The sequence below is a fragment of the Anomalospiza imberbis genome, chromosome 12 (assembly GCF_031753505.1).
Source record: "Anomalospiza imberbis isolate Cuckoo-Finch-1a 21T00152 chromosome 12, ASM3175350v1, whole genome shotgun sequence".
Taxonomy (NCBI): domain Eukaryota; kingdom Metazoa; phylum Chordata; class Aves; order Passeriformes; family Viduidae; genus Anomalospiza; species Anomalospiza imberbis.
The window spans coordinates 13504995-13527181 of NC_089692.1; the positions used below are offsets into that span (position 1 = coordinate 13504995).

The 22187-nt window shown below is 53.8% G+C and overlaps 1 protein-coding gene across 2 annotated transcripts in view; it reads right to left on the bottom strand.

The window, feature by feature from the left end:
- Positions 1-548: 548 nt before the first annotated feature.
- VAC14 (VAC14 component of PIKFYVE complex) overlaps positions 549-22187 on the bottom strand; it is a 57943-nt gene continuing 36304 nt past the window's right edge. The window contains exons 14-19 of one of the 2 annotated variants that reach the window (XM_068202880.1): positions 20524-20656; positions 6394-6568; positions 5538-5656; positions 4645-4724; positions 2934-3084; positions 549-1422 (exon numbers count right to left, since the gene is read on the bottom strand). In XM_068202880.1, coding sequence (XP_068058981.1) covers positions 1260-1422; positions 2934-3084; positions 4645-4724; positions 5538-5656; positions 6394-6568; positions 20524-20656 — 821 coding nt within the window. In that variant the 3' untranslated portion in view covers positions 549-1259. Of the gene's footprint in view, positions 1423-1468; positions 2690-2933; positions 3085-4644; positions 4725-5537; positions 5657-6393; positions 6569-20523; positions 20657-22187 lie in introns of those variants that run through there. The other variant, XM_068202879.1, reaches the window with a different exon arrangement.

The following is a 22187-nucleotide window of genomic DNA, read 5'->3' on the forward strand; positions in this document are numbered from 1 at the left end:
TGACTGGGTCTGGAAAGCCCTTTCCCGGGAATGACAGGAATGTCTTTATCCTGGCCAAAGCAGCGCCGGTATGGGGCTGTTTGGGGAACCCACTTCCAGAGACAGTCTTCCCTGTAAACAGGCCAGAAGCCATAAAAACTCCACAAATTCCTCCAACCACCCTTTTCCTGGGATCAAGCGAGTGCCTGAAACATGCAGAGGATGCAAGGGTGTCCCCCCAAACTGCAGCAGCCTGGCACGTGCCGGGGTCCCTCGGTGCCACAGGACAGGATGAAGGCAACACCAGTGGTTGCTCAGGGCCAGGAAAATGCCTGTCACTGTTCTGCGGTTTTGTGACCGTGGCCTGGAAGAATTTCAGTGGCGTTTTTTTCCTGCTGGGAAGAAGAGCAGGCGGAGAAGTTCTGCTTGCTGGCGAGCCAACGTGGCAGGGCTGGGCCAGCCCAGGGCACACGGTCAAGCAAAATGCTCCATGCCATCCCCTGCCCTTGCTGTGTTTTTGGCTCCACTTGGGAACAAAACTAAGATGGGAAGCCCAGCAACAAGGAATGGGCTGTTCTGCATTATTTGTTTATTTTATCATGGGGAGCTTAATGAAGGAACAAGAAATGGAGTCTGGAGTCAGGTCCACTGCTCCTCGTGTCCCCTGGTGCCAGTTGGGAGTTGAAGCTGTGCAGTTGTCCCTGCCAAGAGCCAGGGACTCAGAGAGGATGTGTGAATGCAGGGAGGGGGCCAAGTGTCAGGCACAGGAGTGTCTCCCCGAGTGAGATGCCACCTCCAGCAGGGCCTCGGAACCAGAGGGTGGAAGTCAGGGTGGTCAGAGGTGGCTGGCGGCCCCGCGTGCTTGTTTTCCAGGGCGGAAGGCCAGGGGTTGCTCCCGTCTTCCCTTCCCCTCCTCCGGTGCTGCTGGCAGCAGGCTGGGTGCTCAGCTGACAGTCACGGGAAAGGCATTAGCAAAGCAAAGGGGAGTTCCCTCGCCCCATTGCAAGAGAAGACGAGGTGCTTTACTCTGGCCCTCTCCTCGGGCAACCCTTCCCCATGTCCCCCCAACACCCACAGGAAAAGCTGGGCACAGCCTGAGAGTCCCCCCTCGTCCATACACACAGTGGGGGGGAAAACCAGCCCTGTGTTGAGCGCTTGCCCATCTCCATTAACCCCACCAGATCCTCCGGTGGCCAGCAACCGGTGTGCCTGTTCCCTGGTCTGTGTCCCCTGGTCCCTGCCCCAGCAACTGTGCACACCCGCGGTGGCCGCAGGAGTGCTCAGAGGACCACCCGCCGGTCCAGCTGCTCGGCCCGCCCGGCTCGCTGGTGTCTTGCTTCCAGGTGCTTGTTTTGGACCTTCTCAAAGTGCTGCAGCAGCTCCATGTAGTCGATGTTAGAGGCTGCTGCTCTCTTGAAGCTGGTGCTGGGCTTGGTGTTGTCCCTGCACGGTGGGAAGAGAGTTAGGGTGGGAAGGGGATGGGGATGTTTGGTGCTGTAAGCATCCAGCACTAGCAGCACCAAAATCTTGTCCTGAAGAAGCTGAGCTCAGCAAATCCTAGTCATGCTGGTGCCTCATAAAATACCCCCAAAGGATTATTTTCTTTCTCTAAAGCTGTGAGATAGAGCCCAAGAGGTCCTGGGACAAGGAGAGGACAAGGGACATCTGCATCTTGGCCCCACATGGCAAGTTTACTTCCTCTGACATATACTCCTCTCTATCCCAACCCATTGCAGTCAAAAGCAGTGAGATAAGGATGCCAGGGCCATATACCTCAGTTTCCATGTCTGCTTCTTTGAGCGAGCAAAAAACATCCAGTGGCAGCAGGGACAGTCCTCAGGGATGAGCACCTATGGTGGGAGCCTCCAAATGCAGGCTTCCTAGGGTTCCAGCCATGGATACTCACCCTGTGCTGTCCCCATGCAAGGAAGGAGCAGACACCAGCCATAGGATGCCCATGGGAAGATGGCAGGCAGCTCTGGTGGCCCTGGTATGTCCCTGGGGAGGGGGCAGCTGGGACTGGCCAGTTATGAAAGCCGGCTTCGGCGTTTGAAGGAATGTAGGTCAGAGTTAATCAGATGCTCAGGCTGTCTGACAGCTCGAAAAACCCCCACTGCCAGGGTTAGTGGGGAGAAAAAAGGAGGAGGAAGCACATGCAGCCCCCTCTCCACCCCCCCAATTAAATATCAGTACTGGGCTGTGGGTAGGAGCTCAGTGCCGGAGGCCATGAGGGATAAAAGCCATCCCAGGGAAGCAGTTAAAAGCCAAGGAGCGACAACAGCAGCAGGGGGTTAATTCAGAAACCTGCCCATCTTGGGAGCTCTTTTTGTTCCCAGGGCTGCGCCAAGGCAGAGCCAGCTTTATTATCAAGCCCCCCCACAACTCATTAGCCAAGGGTTGGAAAGCAAATCCCACTGGCAGCACCCCTGGGCAGGGAGCACGAGGATCTCAGCTGGTCCCCAGGGAGATGCTGCCCTTGCACATCTCAAGGATCCCCAAAGGCCAGGAGTGGGAATGGAGCAGCTATCCGGAGGCATTAGCAGGGTGCCAGGCTCCTTTTGGGTGCTGTGAAGGCTGTCCAGGCTGCAGGGGGGATGCTTTGGGAGCCCCCCCCAGCTGCTGGAGTCTTTCTCCATAAACCTCCTTCCCAGCTCTGCTCGTTTCCATAGCGACCCCACAAGTGAAATTTTCCATCCCGGATGCCAAATGCCTGTGGATGAGGCACAGCCCTCCCAGGGTTACCAAATATAGACACAAAAAACCCCCCTGGCCAACACTCCCGGCCATGGGGACAAGGAGCAGCCACGGCCGCAGCGGAGCTGGGGGGTGAAAGCCAGAGCATGGGGCTGAGCCTGGGATTGGGGCTGAGCCTGGAATGGCAGGGATGCTCAGCTGTGGGGGAACAGCTGATCCAGCCCCGATGCTGATGCCGGTCTGTCCCCCCCAGCACTTACGTGGTCTGCATGAGCTCTGGGTTGGGCACGCACTGGAGGCGATGGGAGAGGAGCTGGAAGGCGCTGCTCTGGGGCAGCAGCATCAGCAGGCCATAGAGAGCCTTGATCAGGTAGGGGTTGTTCTTCACATCCAGCAGCTGCAGGCGGAGATCTGGAAGAGGACAGAAGAGGATGGGAAGGCAGGGAAAATGCATTTCATCTCCAGCTGTAATAGCAGGCTTCTCCCACCCCCTCTGACAGCCTAAGCCTCTGCCAGACAACCCAAGGGGCACTTGATGGCACCCCTCTCCCCTTTCATTAACCCATCCATCTTGGTGTCCCATGGTGCCCAGAAGTCCCTCTCCTTGACACAGCCCCCTGGGGGCAACTGGCTCCCCAGTCTGCCACTCCTGATACCACTCACCCCTGAGGCTGTCCATGCTGTCTGCCTGAGAACACACATGCAACACAGGATTGCTCCTCAGCTTCTCCAGATTTAGCAGAAATACCCACCCTGGAGCATCACATCCAGAGGGCTGGGTGACACCCTCCTGGGGACTCTCTGGAGCAGAAGGAATCCCCTCTGCTTGGCTCTGAGGGCTACATGTGCTGGGCCTCAGTTCTGCTCAGTAGAGGCAAAACCACTCTCTGGCTCCATCCCTCGCTGTGCTCATGGCAGAAGTCTTCTGGAGCCATAAATACAACTGAAGGTCCAGGAGATGGGGCAAGGTCTGTGTCTCAGCAACTCACCTCCTGGTTGTCACTTGTACCTCTGGTGTCTCCCAGTGAAGGGAGCCATCACCAGGGATGGCACTTTATGGGGGACACGTCTATCTCCTACCCTGAGATGAGCAGACTAAGGTGAGTGGGCTGGGGAACCCTCAGTGAGTAATTTTGGGGCATGCAAAACCACCACAGACGTGTGGGTGCCTCACACATTGGGACAGTCATCCTGGGGATATGGGACGGGTCTACAGGAGGGAGCATGACTGAAGGTCTCTACTGTCCAGGTGCTCTAAACCTCTTCCCTTAAACATTCCCCAATATCACCCTGGGCCTATATAGGTGCGCCACAAAGTCCTTTCCAGGACATTTTCCAGCAACCTCAGTGCCCTGCTACACCTTCAATGAGAAGCCCAGGGTAAGCAAATTGACATAATGATAAATCCTCCCACAGCCACAGGTCGCCCTGCCACCCTCCCGGCTCCCAGTGTCACACCCCTGATCCCCTGGTTAGGCACTGCTGCATTACCTAGTGGGGGACCCACATTGCTGGATGCTGGAGAAAACATCAGCTAGTTTTTTAGAGCTTAACTCTTCATTTCTAGAAAAAAACCCTTTTTTCCTGCTAAGGGCCCCAGCAGCACCCACAATGCCATCCTGTGCATCCGAGGGTGGCACAGAGGGTTTCCCCATCTGACACACTCCTCGTGCACCCCTGGAGATGCTCAGTGTGCTCTAGGCCTTCCCTCTCCATCCCTTCCCCCATCTCTTTTGTTGGATGCCAGTGCCGCTCGCTCCCTTAACCTATATCTGGGGGGCAACGCTGCCCCCCCGTGCTGCCAGTGTGCCCTTTTCCCGGCGGGCAGCTCCAGCACTGGGCAAACCTCCCGGCAAGAAGTCTCATAACTTCTGCTCTATTTATTCGTGCGGTGGCTGCCGCCTGCGATGGAGGCGCGGGGAGGGGGAGCACCGTGCACGGCCCCTTCCCCACCCGGGGTTTCCTCCTTACATGTGAATATGGGGCACTCGATGAGCTGCACCAGCTTGTCCACCTCAGTGAGGAAATCCACGGTGACCTCCAGATCCCCGCTGGATGTGGCTGTTAAGGATGTTACCTTGGGTAAAGGTGGCCGGGCAGCAGCAGATGGCTCACGAGGGCAATGCCTGGTGCGGACCATGGCTTTGCCAAAGCCTCCCTGAATCCACAGCTCCTGTGGGATGCGAGCGGGCAGGGAAGAGGCAGGGCTTGCACGCAGGCAGGGCTGAAAGGTCTTCAGGGTGGCTAAGGGATGATGGAGGGAAAGAGACGAGCAGGCAGGTACAGGGGAAGAGGCAGGCTGCCCAAAAGGCTGAGAGCAGGCATGTTGAGTGTTCAGGGGAGGACACTTGCTTTTACCCTCCTGGCCCACGGGGATGGCGCGTCTCCCAGAAGGAATGCCGGTGTGCACTGGGAAGGGAACTTGAGCATGTTATTGAGCTTCTTGGTTTGGAAAACTACTCAGAGAGGCCTGGGGTTTGCTGGCACATGAAAATAATCATTCTGCTGCAGACAGATGGTGAGCTCACTGGGGATTGTGCCGTGCTGGGCACTGCCTGCTCCTCACCAGGCCAGGAGGCCAAAGCCTTCATCTTCCTGGGAGGAAGAGGATGTTGAGGAGCCTCCCCTCCTGGGCAGGGGAAGGTCAAGGCTCAGTCAGTGCATGCCTTCCTCTCTTTTCACCACAAAAAAAGGGATGACACCAGGGGAAGGGAGCTGGCACATACCCAGCACAGGCTGCCCTGCCCCAGTAATGATGGGCTGCAGGCAGGAGGCTGGGCTGGCCTGCAGGGTGACCTTGGTTGCCACAGAGGGACTAAGGGCCAGCTCAGGCCCCACCCTGGCAGAAAATCCCCAAAGGATACAATTTCTGGATGAGGTCATAGGCATGCTTATAGTTCTGGGTAAGGAAGCAGAGGGACACGGTTGTCACAGGGTTGTGACACCAGGACCGGTACAAGCAGCAGAAGAGGTTACGGCTTTCCTGGGGAAAGAGAACCATTGGAGTTTGGTCACCACTGGGAGCACAGACACGGCACGGAGAGCCCCAGGTACCCAACACCAACCCGCCAGGCTGGCAAGTGCCACCAAAACACAAAGGGACGTTTCTGGACCCACCAAGTCCACCTGGCACTGGCACGAGCCTCAGCCTCAGGAGATGGAGACCAGGTGGGCTTTGGGGTGACAGCATGACGAGGGGGCCCTCAGGGCTGCTGCGTCCACTACAGGATGAGGGGCTGGAGGACAATGCTGTCCCACCCAAGGGGACACCCCTGCATCACTGGTTTTCAGCAGGAGGAGGAGGATAAATCTTCCTTCTCTCTTTCCTTGGATGTCACTGGTGCTGGTGGCAGCTGCTCAGCAAATCCTGTGGTCATGTTCCTTGGAGGGACCATTGAGGGACTGCAGGACTCTCCTCCTGCTGTCACCTGTCCCACAGCCCATGGTGGGGGCAGACGGAGGGAGGCAGCAGCTGCTTGAGGGCTCAGTAAGCCCATTCCCATTCCAGGGAGAAAAGCAAGAGCTGGGCAGAGTTGGGCACATCCTCCAAGCCTATCCTCAGCTCCTGAAGGGTGGATGAATAAATAGGCTGCCCGAGCTCCAACCCTGGGACCTAACAGGCAGGGACTGAGCAGCAAGACACACTCCCAGGTGGCTGCCAGGTCCCCACCACCCCCATTATGTCCCTCCAGCTGCTAAGCTTGCTCCTGCTGCCCATACCGGGGTCTTCAGGTCCTTCAGTTGGTTTCTCAGCTGGAAGAGCTCAGAGGACGTCAGCAGGATGGTATTGAGGGTGTGGACCATGGTAGAGGCGAATTTGAGGTCCTCCTCCCTAAGCAGTATGTCTGCCATGGAGTGAAAGATGTTCTCTGCATTCAGAAGTAGACAAAGCTGCCTGTGTATCACAGAGGAGAGAAACCAGGGGGAAAGGATTGTTAATGAGCACCATCAAGACTCTGATGTGAGTCCACTTCTCCAGAGAGGACCAGGGAGGAGATCTGGGTGCACCAGAGGTTGGGTGAATGTGATGACACTAGAAGGGAGATGCTGTGGAGCAATACCAGGCTCTGCATTTGGAGGATGCAGTTATTCACACCAGGACATAACTATAGCTGGGGTAAGACATGCCCCTGGTCATATTGCTTTGGGACCTTGCTGGCACCCACTACTATGGCTTGTGCCACCTCAAGCCTTCCCATGACCTCCCTCAGGAGGTTTCAGTGTCACTTTCCAGCCTGACCAGCGTAGTATGTGCACAGCAGCACCATTGAAGATGGCATGTGATGGTCTAGTCAGACCAGTATCCCAGTGACACTGGGGAACATCCCAGTGAGTGCAGCCAGCAGGGCGAAACAATTCCTCCTGGCATTGTGCAACCCGGCAGTCCGGGAGCCAGAGGCTGCTCTTTGAACTCCTCCATGCTCCAGCTGCCACGAGATCTGGTGCTGAGTGGCTCTGGAGATCCAGCTGGTGAAGCTGGAAGATGTCTCTGTTCCACTGGATATCCTGCCAGCAGTGCTTTCCCCAAAACAGTGTAACCAGCCCACGCTGATCCGCCTGGCTGGGTCACAGCAGGAATGTCCTACTTAACAAATCTTGAGGCATTCCCAAGATTTTCAACATTTTTTTAGTCCACAAACAAAAAAATAAAACCATCAGATTTTTTTTCTCCCACATTTGTTTGGATTTGGGGATTTCCTGTTTTTCTCCAGGCTCTTGCCTTCCTGGGTAGTTTGTCCGAGGACACCTGAAATGCTGCCCAGCGCCAGCTCACATCCCCAGTGTGGGGATTGGAGGGATACAGGGAAGCCCACCTGGCTCCCTAGTATCCCAGATTCTTCTGAAACTGGGATGCTCCCTGGCTCACCACATTTCCCCATGGGCTGACAGGGAACCTTGGCAGCAAGGCATCCCCCAGAGCAACTCTGCTTTCCCCCAGCTCCTACCAAACACAGTTCCCCACCAGATAATTTTAGCTGGATTCAGATTTCCCCCTGGAGGCATCTCTGAGAGGATTAAGAGGCAAAACAAGGAGCAACTGCTTGGGCTGCTGGCTGGGAGGTGTTCCTGGTTTGGTCAGGAACTAGGAGGTACACCTGAACGTCCCCTGCCTGGAAGTCATGTTTTCACCTCCTGGGGTGAGGAAGAGGACGGATGTGAGTTCCCAGCCCCTGTGCCTGTGAGGACAGACCAGAGGAAGACTATCTGGCTATAGACTCCAAAGACCATACCCTAAAGCCTGGTGATTTAGGGACGCAGGAGGAGAATGAAGTAACAGATCTTCCCTCCTCAACATGTGGAGGAAGAAACCCCCCATCTTCCTCCCACCTCTTCGTCCTGCCAAATAATCCCTTCCCTCCTCACCCAGCCCTGGCTGCTCTCCATCAGCAGCTCCCGCATCCCGCGTGGCTGCTGCCGGACAATGAGATGCTCTGTGCGGGATTTTATGTAACCCAACCCGGCGATCGCCCTGGACCCCGCTAAAATGGAACGGGCTGTGATAAATAAGCTCATTTATCCCAATTATTCTTACGTAACTGGCTGCATTCATGGGGATGAAAACGCTTCCCTGATTTCTCGCCGCTTGGACACAGGCTGGCTGGAGGAGGGAGAGCGGTGGGAAAGTGAGGCATGGAGGGAGGAAAGGGGAAGGCAGAGGCTTTTAGTCCAGCCTGATGGAGCCAAAAGCAAATCAATAGCTCAGCGTTGCAGGCAGGATCCAGTCTTTGCCAGCTGCAACAAAGCAAGCCCAGCCTGGGCAGGACTAAGCCCAGCCCAGAAGTAAGGTGCCTACCCTTCTCCAGCAAGGGGGGATAACTGGATGCCCCATCCTTGCCAAACTTCCTCCAGCAGCCGTGCTGCTTGAACCATGAAATAAGATGGTTTAATGTGCCTCAAAGAAGGGATGAGTTCTCCAGGGACAAACACTGGGATAAGTTTTAGTCTCAACAGTGAAGTGGCTGGTGCACCAGTACAGCTGGGACAGGCTGCAATGCTCATGGCTAGTGGGGAGACTGTGTTTTACACCTTCCAGGCAAGAAGAATATAAGCAAGAGCTTAAACAAGAAAAACAGTGCCAGGGAGCACTGAGGCCAATTCAGTAACCTCCAAAGCTCCCCCATGACAAAAAGGATGCCTTTCAGGTTCCCCCTCTACCGGTCCTCCATGGAAAATGAAGGCTCTCGCTTTCCATAAATAGGAGCTCTGCCATTTGCCTGGTGAACGCTGTGCTCACAGTGAGCAGGGGGCTGAATGCAAGTTGCTTTCTAATTTCAGGCCTGGTTTTGATTAGTGGGGAAGGGTTGGGATTCTCCCCTCTCCTTTCAGTGGCACTGGGGAACTGGAGACTTGTTGGGGTGTTAGAGAAGTAGCTGTGTGGAGACTGTCCCTCTGCTTCAGAGCCATGTCACCTCGTGGGGATGCTGTCCTGCTTGGGCACCAGCCCCTCCAGCTGCCCCCAGACTCTCTGGGATCCACCAGCAGATTAAGTTTGCCAGTGCACAGCATCCTCCTATGGCACTGGTAGAGACATCAAACTCCCTTCCACGAAGCCCCGTGGTTGGCATATCCCAAAAGCAGTCCCCAAAGGAGGGGACAACTGGCTGGTCCTGCAGCTGCTGGCCTCTGTGACAGCAGCCAGCAGCTGAGCGCAACTGCTAGCACCAGGCGGCTGTTGGTGGGGTGGGAGGGTCCCCAGGAGCCCATTCCCTGGGAGGCTTTGATGGCATGAGGGGAATGCCAGGCTGGCTGGAGGAGGCAGGGAAAGGGGCTGAACAGAGGACAGGTGGCTTCAGCTGAGATGCCGGTGGAGTGGCTGTGGAAAGGAACAGGGCAGAGGAGATGGAAAGTAGGAGCCATACCCCTTATATGTACACACCATAAACATATCCTGGATATATACAGCCCATAAATATGTGTGTGTGTATATATATATATACACACACCCCTTAAATATATCTATCTCCCCATACATACATGATGTGATGACGAAAGGAACTGGCTAATCTCCCTGAAGCATCATTCCAGCAGGATGTCTCTCCCTGAAGTTTTCCCTGCATCCCTATGGGTGATGTGCATCCCCTTGCTCATGAGGACCCAGAGAGTCCCCAAGGATCTCCTGGCATGGAAGAAGAGGGCAAGAAGTGTCCCCAGGGAGGCAGGAGCTGCAGAGCATCATGGCACACACTGGTTATGTTACGCAGCCAGCAGTGCAGGCACATGGCGATAATGAAATGTGGTATTCAGGCCATTAAAATTTAACTCCTTAAATTAAAAGGGTTATTCAAGCCTTTCCTACAGAGCCAAGGAATGTAGCTGCAGGCAGATGGGAGGCAGCATCCACCTGCAGCGTGACCATGCCTCAGGGACACCTCGAGCCACCGTGGGGCTCCCAAGGGACCCAGCAGGTCACCTCCAGCCCCTGCCGCAGTCATAGGACCCTGCCCTTCCCCTTACCTAAAGGACTCCTTGACAACACGAGGCTGGCCAAGGGAAGAGCCACAGAGGTCACCACAAGCTTTGCGTGGCCATGTCACCCTAGGGTCCTCCTGTGTCTCTTATGTAGCAGCCATCAAATTGCCAGCACAGCAACGTCAATCACAATGAATTCTCATCACACAAATGGTCAGTGGGGTGGGATGAGGTATGGGAACAGGCAGAACAGGGATCGTACAGGGGCAGGGAGCTGCTGCAGGGCAGTGTGCTGGAACAGAGGATGTTGGCAAGATGGGGTGGCTTTAGAGCCACATCTCCAATTAAGGACAAGCCCCGGCATCCCTCCCAGCCCTCTTGCTTTGACAACTTGATGCTTGGAAACCAGCTAATCTAAACATCATCATTTCAGGGAGCTGTCAGAGCTCCCATCCTGCCCGCTCGTCCCTTTAACCACTTCAGTCCCGTCCCCTGCCCCGAGCTACCATGCAGGAACAGGGTGGCAGAGGCTCAGGCCAGACCAATGCTTGCTTGAAGAGGGTGAACATTTGTTTTTCACCTAAAATCTAAAAAAAGTAAGATGAGATCCAGTCTCACTACAGAACCGCCTCCTCCTCTGGGATCTGTAGGGTGCCTGGGGGGAAACACTGGTCCCGTCCTGTTGCCTGGCCATGCTGAGCACCATCCCGCTGTGTTCAATTAACCAGGTGCTTCTTCATTAAGCACCAGTGATTCGTTTTATTAGCTCTGGGCTAATAGACATGGGGCCCCAGCAGGGAGAGGATCATGTCTCGTCCCACTTCCAGCAATTGGGACAGAGCTTGAGCAGTGGAAGGAGCTGGCTGAGGCCTGGGAGTGATGCTCTGAGGGGTTCTGCTCCACTTTTCTGCTTATGGGTCTCAAAACAACTTCCACAGCTGTGAGGAGGGCAGAGCCCCTCCATACTTCCTCCCAACCCTCCTCTTCCTCTGCTCCCTTCCTCTCTCCTCCCAAAGGCTATCCTCCACCCTTCCTCCACGCCCCAGGCTCCCCAACAGATGCCCTGGCTTAACCCACCCAACCAGGAAATCCACAGCCTCTGTGATACCCACTGCCCCTCCCTATCCTCCTGAAATTCTCCTGCCAGCAAAAGCAACATCTCCAGCCTGGCCCAGCAGCTGGGATCCTTTAGGAATTTGCAGAGAAAGCATAGATAAAATTAGGATGTGAAGGGGAGAAGGAGAAGAGAGCATGTGGGGAAGACAGGAGGATGTCATTGTCCCATTCTTTCCCTCCATATCAGCAGAGAAAATCCCCGTCCTCCATTTTAATCCCCCCCTTTCCTCAATCCAGGCTCCAGAGCTGCTCCTCTGGGCAAGGGAAACCATAGCAACCCCAGCAGCTCCTGCTTTACAAAATTCATAGCATTTTATGTAAGGGATTTTGAAGGGTTTGTGAGGTTTAGGAACAGGGGAGCTCCTTCTGCAGGAGGCAGGTCTGGGGAGGAGAAAGACCCTCATCAGCTTTGGTTTCTTGGAATGGTTATCAATCTTCCCAGGGAAACTCGGTGAAAGCTGCAGACCAGAGACATGCATATCCTGGGAAGAGATGTGTGGATCTGGGAAGGAGATGTGTGGATTCTGGGAGGGGATGTGTGGATCTCGGAAAACCGGAGGAGACAAGCCCTGCGATGCCTTCGCTTGAAAAGGGAAAGGTGCAGAGTGTTTAATGCAAACAAGAAAACCCTCCCACGGAGCGTCTGCTTGGCAGCAGCCGTCAGTGTGACAACTGCCGAAGGAGCCGCGGTGCCAGCTCAGTGCTGGGCCGCGGCCGCCTCAGCGTAAGGCGCTCCCCAGGGATCCCTGGGGATCCCCAGAGCAACCAAGACGGATGCCTGAGAGGAGCACAGCACAAATGTACGTTAGTATTTCAGGCCAGCTTCAACTGGTGAAACAGCATTTTGATCCTGCTGAGTCTCAGCCCGTGGCTTCTGCTCCTCCTAATGCTCCCCCTGGACATCAGGCCACTGGGAGGTCCCTGTCCTGGCTGGCAGGGTGGCTGCCCCGCTGCCCACTAAAGCTGATAGACCAGCCTGAGGCTGGGCACATCCACCTTGACTCGTGATGAACCCAGCCTTGTTCCCACCTTGGACATGACTGGAAAAAAATGCCCTTCAATGAGATCACCTTGAGATCTCCAAGCAGATATCCATCACCTCTGGACATTTTTATGATCAGTGAAATACCTGCAGCTCTGTACCAAACAGGAGTGGGAAACAGGGCTGTTGCAAGGAGAAGGAAGAGTAATATCCTTTGGAATGGGCCAGAAGCTAAGACAACTAAATTTGGAAACTTGATAGTCTACTCAGCCCAAGGTATGGCCCAACTTTTAACACAACAAAGATGAAATGTGACAGCTCCTCCAAGGTGAAGCCCACTAGACAGACAACAAGCACCAGTCTCCAGCTGCTGAAGCTGGTGTGTGCCAGGACCTTCCCTGAGGAAACTTTATAGTGACTTATGGATAAAGCTATCCCTGCCCATAAAATTCTGGAATGGTTTGGCTTGGAAGGGACCTTAAAAACTATCTCATTTCAACCCCCCTGCCATGGCCAGGGACACCTTTCACTAGACCAGATTGCTCCAAGCTCCTGTACTGATGAGTCACTGATGACCTGCAAAGCTTACAAAATCCTGTAGGAACATCTGAGCATCTGCAAAAGGCTCACTTGAAAAACAGGCAAACCTCTCCTTCAAACCCTCCAGGAAAGCAAAAAATGACCTCCCCAAAGCACTTCTTTTCCAACTTTTAAACTTGCCAGTGACACGATGGCAAAATGGATGGCAAAGGCAAGTCTTGCCCTGGGCTCCTGGGGCTTCAAGCCCCAGGCAGGAGGCACCAGCAGCAGCATTAGAGCACGTGCCTGGCTCCAGCCACCACCCCAGCTGAGAGGAACAACTCGTGTTCAAGTGAGCCCCCCAGAACCTGTTCCCAGAGGGGTACTTACACCGGGCACTGATGTGTTCAGGCAAGCTCTCTTTGGAAGGGGAGGAAGGGTAGGGGCTGGCTTGGGAGTGGGGGAGAACTGTAGAGTAGCAGCAGCAGATCCTTCCTTTGAGACGTCCGCTTCCCTTTCAGGCTGACAGCTGTGGCCTAATTTTCAAGAAAACTGACAAGCGCCTTATTTCTCCCCCTATAATTTCTCATCACTGCAAATAAAATAGGTTAAAGGAGCGGGTGCAAAGCTGTGGCAACAGGAGCTGGGAGAGACTGATCCTGTTGAGGGCGTGCACAGTTTGTACACAGAAGGGAGCTGTGGTCCCTGCTCACCCTACCCCATCACTTTGCTTTAAGGTGAAGAAATAAAAGTGCTTTTGTTCCTAAAAGCATGGCCAAGGAGCAGGTTGCTGTCCTAGAGATGGATGGGCCTTTGGATCCCCATGTAGGGAAGGCAAATTTGAGGGAAAATGGTCCTGCTGGTTATCTCTAGACCTCTGAAAGCAGAGGGATAGGCTATGGCAGGAAAACACTCTGTGTTTGAGAGTGAAGCTTTCCAGAAGGAAGGAAAAGAGGGACTGGGAAGAGGAGGCAGTGTCCCATGGCTCAGGGATAAGTGTACCTGGGGTGGGAGGTGAAGCTGCCTTGTCTCTTCTGCCAACAACTCCAGCTCAGGGAAGGAGGTGCCCATAACTCAGAGAGCCCTGCTACACTTCCCACTCAAGTGTCAGCTGAAAAAATACCCCATTTATGCCATGGTTTAGACACCCCAGATGCTATTTTAGATTTAGTGCCAGGCTTGCCTCCATGCCCACTGCCTCTCAGCATTGCATTGGATCACAAGGCCTGCCCTGCCTTCTGAGCCAGGATTCCTGGAGGGATCCCAAGGAGGGATTCAGCCTGAGGAGTCTTGCTCCCTCAAACCCTCCAAGGCCCATAGATGCATAAGAGAGAGCAGATGGATGCTCCCTGCCCTGCCAGGACCCTAAGAGAGCACCCAATGCTCTGAGAGGACCAGCTCCAGCTGCAGCTGAACACAAGGAGCAGCTCATGCACAAAGGGAAGGAGCACCGAATGGCAGAAACTCCAATCAAGGTGGCTTTTGCACAGCTCTATGCTTTCAGTGGGGAGTTATAGATGTCCCATCCAGAGATCTCTTATCTGAGGACATCCCAGCCTGGGAGCAGAGTGCCCAGCTGGATCCACTGGCTGAGGTGAGCTCTTCTCAGTTTTTAAATGAGTTTGCCCTGTGCCTGGGGGATAACTGAGCAAGATCCCCTGGAAGACAGGTGGGGGGAAAAACACTGTTGCTCAGCCTGATTTCCTGTTCTGGCTTTTCCCTCCACAAAGATGAATAAACTGAGTTGTCATAGCTGCAGAGCCAGAAAAAGAAGCACCATCAGAAGACCCGAGCCCAACCAACGGGATCAGACAGGTTAAGCTGCTTCCCCATGATGAGGGTCATCACCCCATCAGCCAGGCAAAGAAAATTTGGGAGACACTTTGGAAGCTGCTTGTGCTGAATCCCTGCTCTGCAGAACATGACAGTCAGCAAGCAGGGAAGCTGTGTTCGCTTTCTCCCAGCTCCCTCCTTCCACAGCATTCCTGCTGTGATCCTAGGGAAAGTGCTGGGAGGAAGCAGATATCCCTACTTGGGGACCTGCCCTTTGAAGGAACTTGGCCATTTTGTGAGGGTTTTCCTCTCCTATGCACATTTCCCCTTCCTCCCCTCCACTCTCTCATTGACCCAAATTAGTTCCAGCCCACGCCGGCACTGCTGCTCACATGTGGTTCCCATTTTTCTACAGGAAAACCCATCAAATGCTTCCAAGCAACTTGAAGTACGGCTGGTCCTGGAGCAGCTTTGGTGAGTTAGCACAGCAAACTCACTTCCAGGACCTGGTGCCCTGCAGCTCATCCAGCCCCTGCAGCTCAGTGGAGGTATCTCCTGTCCTTCCCTGAGGGGTACAGCCCCAGGAGTCAGCTGGCCAGGGCTGGCCCATCTCCTGCTCTCCCAGCAGGGATAATCCTTTGACAGGGTAACCAGGCTCCTCCCTTGTGAAGGTCATGCTCTTGGTGACTGCTGGGGCATTGTGACTCCAGAGCCAACCTCTACTCCGGGGGAAACTGGGTTTTTTCCCCTCTGGCTCCTGCTTCATGGGGCTGGGAGGGTATCAGAGAGTCCAGAATGATGTCCCAGAGCCTAAGTGAATTAAAACCTCAATAAGCACATGCTCCTGTGGGCTTGTGGAACTCACTGTACAATGTAAAAGAGGCAGTTTGAGAGCTGGGGGCTTTTGGAGGTACAGTGGGGCTGCTGGCTTCCTTTCAAATCCCATACGAGCCTGAGGAGACCCTGGAGGGCATTCACAGTGCAAGCCTGGAGCAGAAGGAGCAGGAAAGCTACCACATCGCTGTAGCACTGATCTGGATCTCCAGGCATGGGGTTTTACATGGCAAACCGAGGAGAGAAGGTTTTGGGGAGCAGGAAGAATGAAAAGGAGACACAGAGGAATGGGCTGGAAATGTACGAGGAGAAGCCCTCTGACCTCTGCAGAACGGGGCATGTTCACCACCCTGCTCCATCACCCTGTGCCTGGCCGGGGCCTTCGGTGAGAGGGAGTCCCTCTTTTGGCTTTGCAAATGCACAAAAAAAACACAAACTAAAAAGCTTTCTCCTGTTCCTCCTCTCGGCGAGGCATGAGGAGGGGGATGGAGAGTGCACAGTTCATTAAAGCCGGAGGGCAGGCGGCCAGCGAGCATCCTGGCAGGCAGAGCAGTGGATTTTCGCAGGCTCGCTGCCTCCCAACACAGAAGCTTCCCTTGTAGCACTCACAGCTGTTTGGATTTTACCCGAGTTCATATCACAGTTTATCAAAGAGGCTCCATTTTTTTTCCCCTTCTTTTTTTTTTGCACTTTGCTGAGTACAAGCCAAATGGTTCCCGCAAAAACAAATGCAGGTTTTGTTCTGCATTGCAGTGGCACGGAGGGTGGGAGAGAGGAAGAGGTGACACGTGTCCCCCCTCCAGCCCTGATTCACTTGTAGAGGGATTTTCAGGGCATGGGTTTGGCAATGGGAGCTGGAGGGGGCACAGTGGCATCAGCACGTCCAGAGGAAGGAGCAGGAGTGGGTCCTGCATCCCAGCACTGGGTGCCTCCAGATCACCAGGAGGTACTGGGGTGTTTAGTCAAGGAAAATGTATGTCCAGAGGAGCTCAAGAGCATCCAGGCCTGGGAGAAGAGGAGGGTTTTTGTTAGCCCCAGCTCCTGAGCCTCTTCCAGTGAGGGGTGGGAAGTGAGGACAGCACAGCAGGAGGAAAGGACAAGGTTAGGGATGAGGTGGGAGCCAGGATGGGGCTGGGGGGACACTGGCTCACTGCAGTATAGAGGAGTGAGCACCCCCTTATTACCAAAACAAACACCCACTGGCTCTGTACGGGATCCCCAGTGCATCCCTTGCTATCCAAAACTGCAGCTAAACCCCCAGCCCACTCCTTCCCGACAGCCCTGCTCACTGGGATGCTGGCAGGCAGCCCTTCCCTTCCCACTCTCCCAGACAGAGAGTACAGCTCTGGGAATGCCAGGCAGGCCAGTCAGAAGCGATTTAACATGCACCTCACTGCGGGCCTGCCAAGAGCATGGGATGGATGTCTGTGCTTCACACTCCTCCAGCCCTCTGCTCCCCTCCTCTCTGATTCCTCATCCTGGTTAGCAGGTTCAAACTCACTTTGTGTCTTTTTCACTACTTTTTGTGGAGAAACTGGTGTTGTACAGTCAGCCTCAGCCTCTCAGAGGCAGAAGAGACCTGTCATGCCCAAAAAGAGGGACTGGCTGCCCCAGCCCCGAGGGCATTATGTATAGCCCTTCATGCACCCAGTGTGACTTGCCAGTCTTTGTCCTCAGCTCTGCCCTTGTTATCCAGCTCTCCACTGGCCTCATCCCAGCAGAGCTTTGAGATCTCAAGAACAGTCAGAATTTCCAGCCAGGTGAACTTTTCCCGTCTGCTGGAACTATAAATCCGTGGCCCCATCACGAGACTTGGGATTTTCCAGCTCTGCAGCTAATGCCATAAATTGGCTGAACAACCTTATATGCTCCAGCCTATGTCTTCCAGAGTGGATGCAGAGCCAGCCAGCCCTCCTGACCAGTCCCCACAGTGTTCAAGCATATCCCCCAAAGGCCAAGGACCATCCCCAGTCAAATGGACAAGTCTCACCAGGTGCATCACATGCCAGGTGGTTGAAAAGTCATGCCAGGGCCTCTTCCAAGCAACTTAACCTCAGAAAACACCCTGTGAGAAAGTGCCAGGCAGTGGGGAGGTTTGTTTAACAGCTCTGTAAAACAAGCTGAGACAACCCCTGCGTGCAGGCTGTGCCTGGGGAGCAAAGTGCTGACTCAGGCGTCCTCTCTGCCCCAGGGTGCCACTGCTCTGCAAGAAAATGGCCTTGCTGGGCTTCAAAATTAAGCCCTGCACTTCAAAGCATCCACACATGACATGCATAGGGATGTCTCCAGCCACTCAAGCACATCCCATACCCCAGAGGGCTCATTTGCTGTGGCAAGGTATATCAGCCATGAATGTCTGAGCTGTTCCATCTCTGAGAGCAGTAAAAAGCTGGCTGCTTTGGTGCTAGGCTTGACTTAGCCAGTTGAACCAGCTCCTGGAGCTCAGACTGACCCTGGGGACAGCACAGGAACTGCACAACCAGCCCTGGGGAGGTAGAAGAGGGGAGAAGACAGCTCCTTGCAAGGACAAGCCAGCCCTATCCTCACACTGCTCCAAGCAGCAACACTGATGTCCATGCAGTAGGGCTTAACCTCTCCCTTAATCCTGCCATCCTGTAGCACTGGTACCAACCAACAGGCATTAAATCCAGCCTGTAAATCTCAGTGTGAGCTGAAAAGCTCGGTGCCGCTCTGCTGCCTGCCTCCTGACCAGCCAAGCAGCTTTCCCTTCACAGGGCTCCTGCCTGGAGGACAGCCGTGCTGCTCCAAGGAGCCATGTGATGCTTTGGAAGCTCCTCTGCATTTTTCTGCTGCTCCAAGAGGTCAGCAGCTGAATGGGAATATTTGCTTCTTGCTTAAGGGCTCTGGTGAATGCAGGACGGCCACGTGCCAGCCAGGGCAATTAGTGAGAAGGGTGGAAGGCCTCAGATGCGCTTATCAAGGTGGGAGGTAACATCACAGCCCCTATCTCTGCCTGAGCCAGGCTTCAAGGGTGAATTCTGCCAGTGAGGGCTGCAGGTACTTCTCCCACCCATCTCCCAGCACCAGGCAGGCTCTGGAGCAGTTCTACATGTCTTGGGAACCACAGCTCTTTACAGAGCAAGAGACGGTCTCACCTCCTGCAGAGATCATTGGTCAAACCCCACTCCCATCCTCAAGCATGAAACGTACTATAACCTCTGTGACTCTGAGGACATATCAGGAGTGTGTATAAAGTCCTTTCAGAGTCAGAAACCAAGCATGAACAAAGTCGGGTTGGATTAGAAATAAACTACCTTTAATCACAGATCCCCTGCATGACCTCACAGACCTTTGGATTTGCCCACCAGCAACGTGACAGGGGAAACTGCTGTGCTGTGCTTGAATAAAACCCCTGTCCCCCATTTCCCTTTTATGTGAACACTAATCCTTCAGCTGGAAATCATTGCCTAAACGTAGCAGGTCTATTTTCCTTCCCTGTTTCAGTGTTCCCAGGCCAGCCTGGGAAAGAGGCAGCAGTGGTCCTGGACCACCCTTCAGCAGATGCTGTCCCAGTCTCCCAAGCATCCCCCTTGCGCTCTCCGGCTCAGGATGAAACATCACCAGCATCTCTTAAGTCAAACATGAGGCTGGCTTCTCACCCTGCTGTGCAAAACAGCTGAGCTGGCTTGTGGACAGGGGAGGGATGTAACGTGGGAACGCACATACGGCTTCAATTTGGAAAGTGGCTAAAAATAGCTCCATGAGGCTCCCACATTCACTGAGTCTCTCCGGCAAGAGATCAATCTTTGCCAGAGAGTCCTGTAAAAGTTTTTCTCCTCTATTTTCATCTTGCTTTTTCTGGAAGCAGCAGAGATGTGAGTTTACACCAGTCTTTTACCCACCATCAGTAGATTTCAGTTAATCACTGGTACCTGAGGGCACGGCTCACCCTCCCAGAACCACCACTTTGGCTCCAGTCCTGCATCTACCCCATATGAGCAACAACGTAACTTGACAAAGGACAGAGTCATCTATTTTTTAATTTTTTTTTTGCTTTACCAGATTTTTTGGGGCATGAGTCACTGTAAAAAGCCCTGGCTTGCTGAGCTGCTGTGAGCCAGTCTCACCGCACCTCTGGCTGGCTGCTGGGAAAGCTGGGCCTGCCAGCCAAGACTCCTCCTGCCAGAGCTGGAGGGAAAAAGCTGGAGGTGGCTCCTCCAGCTGGAGGTGGCTCAGCAGTGGTCACTCTGGTCACACTGCTTCCCTAACACAGCATGAGGCCACTTCATAGCCAAGGGTGGCTTATCCCAGGGGCTGTGCTGACTGGTGAGAGGACAGTGGACACTGTGAACTGGATATTGTCTCTAGGATGAATCCAGACTTGGGCAAAAATGGTTGTCCAAACAGATACAATGCCACACCCAGCTCAGCTTAGCAAATTTTGGGAACTCTGCATGCTGTATTTTCTCACTGCAGTGATGGGACCCCTTCATCAATACCTGGCACACCCCTGTGCCTTTGGAGAGGTGGCTCTCTTCTCCTACAGAAGCATGGCTTGTATCTCATGCTCTCTCCTGTTCATTTTGATGCCATATCCTGGAAAGCAAGGGAGGAAAACCCAGGGTCCTGCCAGCTGATTCCACCAACCTCCTCACTGATTTCTCCACCTCGCTTCGACCATTAACCCTGTTATTTCCCAGCAAGCTGAGGAATGGATATCCCTTGCCCCAGATTTTATTGCAATAAAGCTGTCTGCCTGCCAGCTGCCACGACACTTGCCATTCTGGCCTTCACAACATTTGGCTGTCCAGTCTCCACCACAGCTCCTTAAAAAGCTGAAGCAAAATCTCCCAACTCCATGCATTGAAACACATGGCTTTGGATGGGCGAGCATCTCGCCAAGCCGGCTGGAGGGACTCACTCAGCTTGGCACTCTGAGTGCAAGCCTGTCTTCGTGCTCCGGCTGGTCTAGCTGTTTCTTAACGAAACAGGCTCTGACAACATTGTTTAATAAGGAACCACTTTGCCTCCAGGGATGGGATAGAGAAATATGGTGCCTTGACATGTGAAAGGCAAATCCTGTTTGCTCCAAAACTGTTTGCTGGAGAGCGAGGGAAGCTCAAGCTTCCTTTCCTCAAGGAAATGGTTTTGGCTCTGAATGAATGTAGTACTTGGGCTGCTTAACCCTGCCATCCCCGTCCCACCCGTCCCAGGGGTGCTCAGGGGCTTCAGTGAGGCTGGTGGGGTGTTCTGACCTGATGATGAAGGCTCCTCTCATTTCCAGGAGTTTCCGTTCACTGCTGAAGCGCTTGAGCAGGTTGATCATGAACTTGTAGAAGTAGGAGTTCATGGTGGGGGTGGAGGGTGAGCACTCCAGGCCTTTTGTACCTGGGGAGGCAAGGGGAGAGCAAATTAGAGCTGCAAGGGCCCTGCTGCCAAAGCCTTGATGAGAGAGCAGACAGCCAAAACATGGTCACAGCACTGAGATGATAAGGGCAGGGGCATGGACAGATTTTCAAGACTCATATAACCACATCTGGTTGGTTCAAGCAGAGCCAGCCCTGTCCTAGCTCTCTCCAGCCCAAGGGAAAGCATCTTATAGTGGTCACAGCCCTGGAAGCAGCACCTGGGGTTAAAATGGGATTTTTGGGAGTTCATCCCAGAACTATTCAGCTTCAGTATATGCTAGAAGAAGGAGTGCCTGAGACTCTAAATTGAGCCAATCCCATCTCTTCAGATATGGCATGTACGCTCATCCCAAAACCACCAGATTGCTGGTGAGTTGAAGAGCCTGTAATCCAACCCCATAAGCCACATATGCCCTGAGCCCAGTGTGCATGTAGTGGCAGACACACATTCAGCCCCGGGCCACGGCACAGATACCAGTTTACACTTGGTGATATGATTTTCCCTGAGCAGGAGCCACTTGGTACAAGTGTCATATACAATGTGCCCCAGGGCTACCATAAAGTACTGGTCAAACCACAGCAGAGCTCCAGGCTTAGGGATTTTCCCGGTCTGAGACTCTTGGCAGGGAGGGCAGGGAAAGGGGCAGCTCCCAGCTCAGGGAAATATCCCCTCCAAACACAAGAGCAGGGAGCTGGCAGGTAAAGATTGCTTTTCCCACAGTGAAACCCCAGGGGAGATGGTTTATTTAGCAGGACAGCACTCAAAGCAAATGTTTGGAGAGAGCATTTCAAAGGCGACTTTGCAAAAAGGGGAGTTCTCTTCCTTAATTTCTCCTTCAGAAAGGCCATGTCTAACTGTGGTAAGGAGGGAAGCCAGCACATATGAGCACCCCAAGGCTACTCTCCACACACTATTTCCATCAGATAACCAAAGGAAATCTGAGCAGTTTGATTTATGGATGTTGTCTGCTTCTATGGACACTCAGTGGAGCACGGAACAGCCAATTAAAGATGTAATTAAGCTGCCAAAGCCCAGGAAAGCTGATGGAAAAGCTGCTGGTCTGCTTTCTATACTGCCTCTCCCAATGATACACAAGACATACATGCAGGGCAGCTTCCCCAGGTTTGGATTTACATCTAAGAAAAAGGAAAATGAAATACAAGGTCATCCTGACCAGAACCCGGTGTCCTTTTTCCCCTGGAGCTGTGTGTTCACCCACCCCTTGGTATATCTGTAACCCCAAACCAGGCTTTGAAGCAGGCAGCTCCCCGAGCACAAGTGTTCACCATCGCATCATGTTTCCCCTCAGCTGCAGGGAAGATGATCTGGGCAAAGGAAAAAAAAAAAGGGATCCAGCCGAGCCAATGTGCTCCAAAACAAAGGTGTGTTTGTTTGAAGGCAGGGAGTACCCAGCATGAAAATGCAGCCATGCCCCACGTGTCGTCACTACAGCTGCTCAGCACTGCTCAAAAGGGAGCAGAGACATGGTCTGGAGGTGACATGGGGCAGA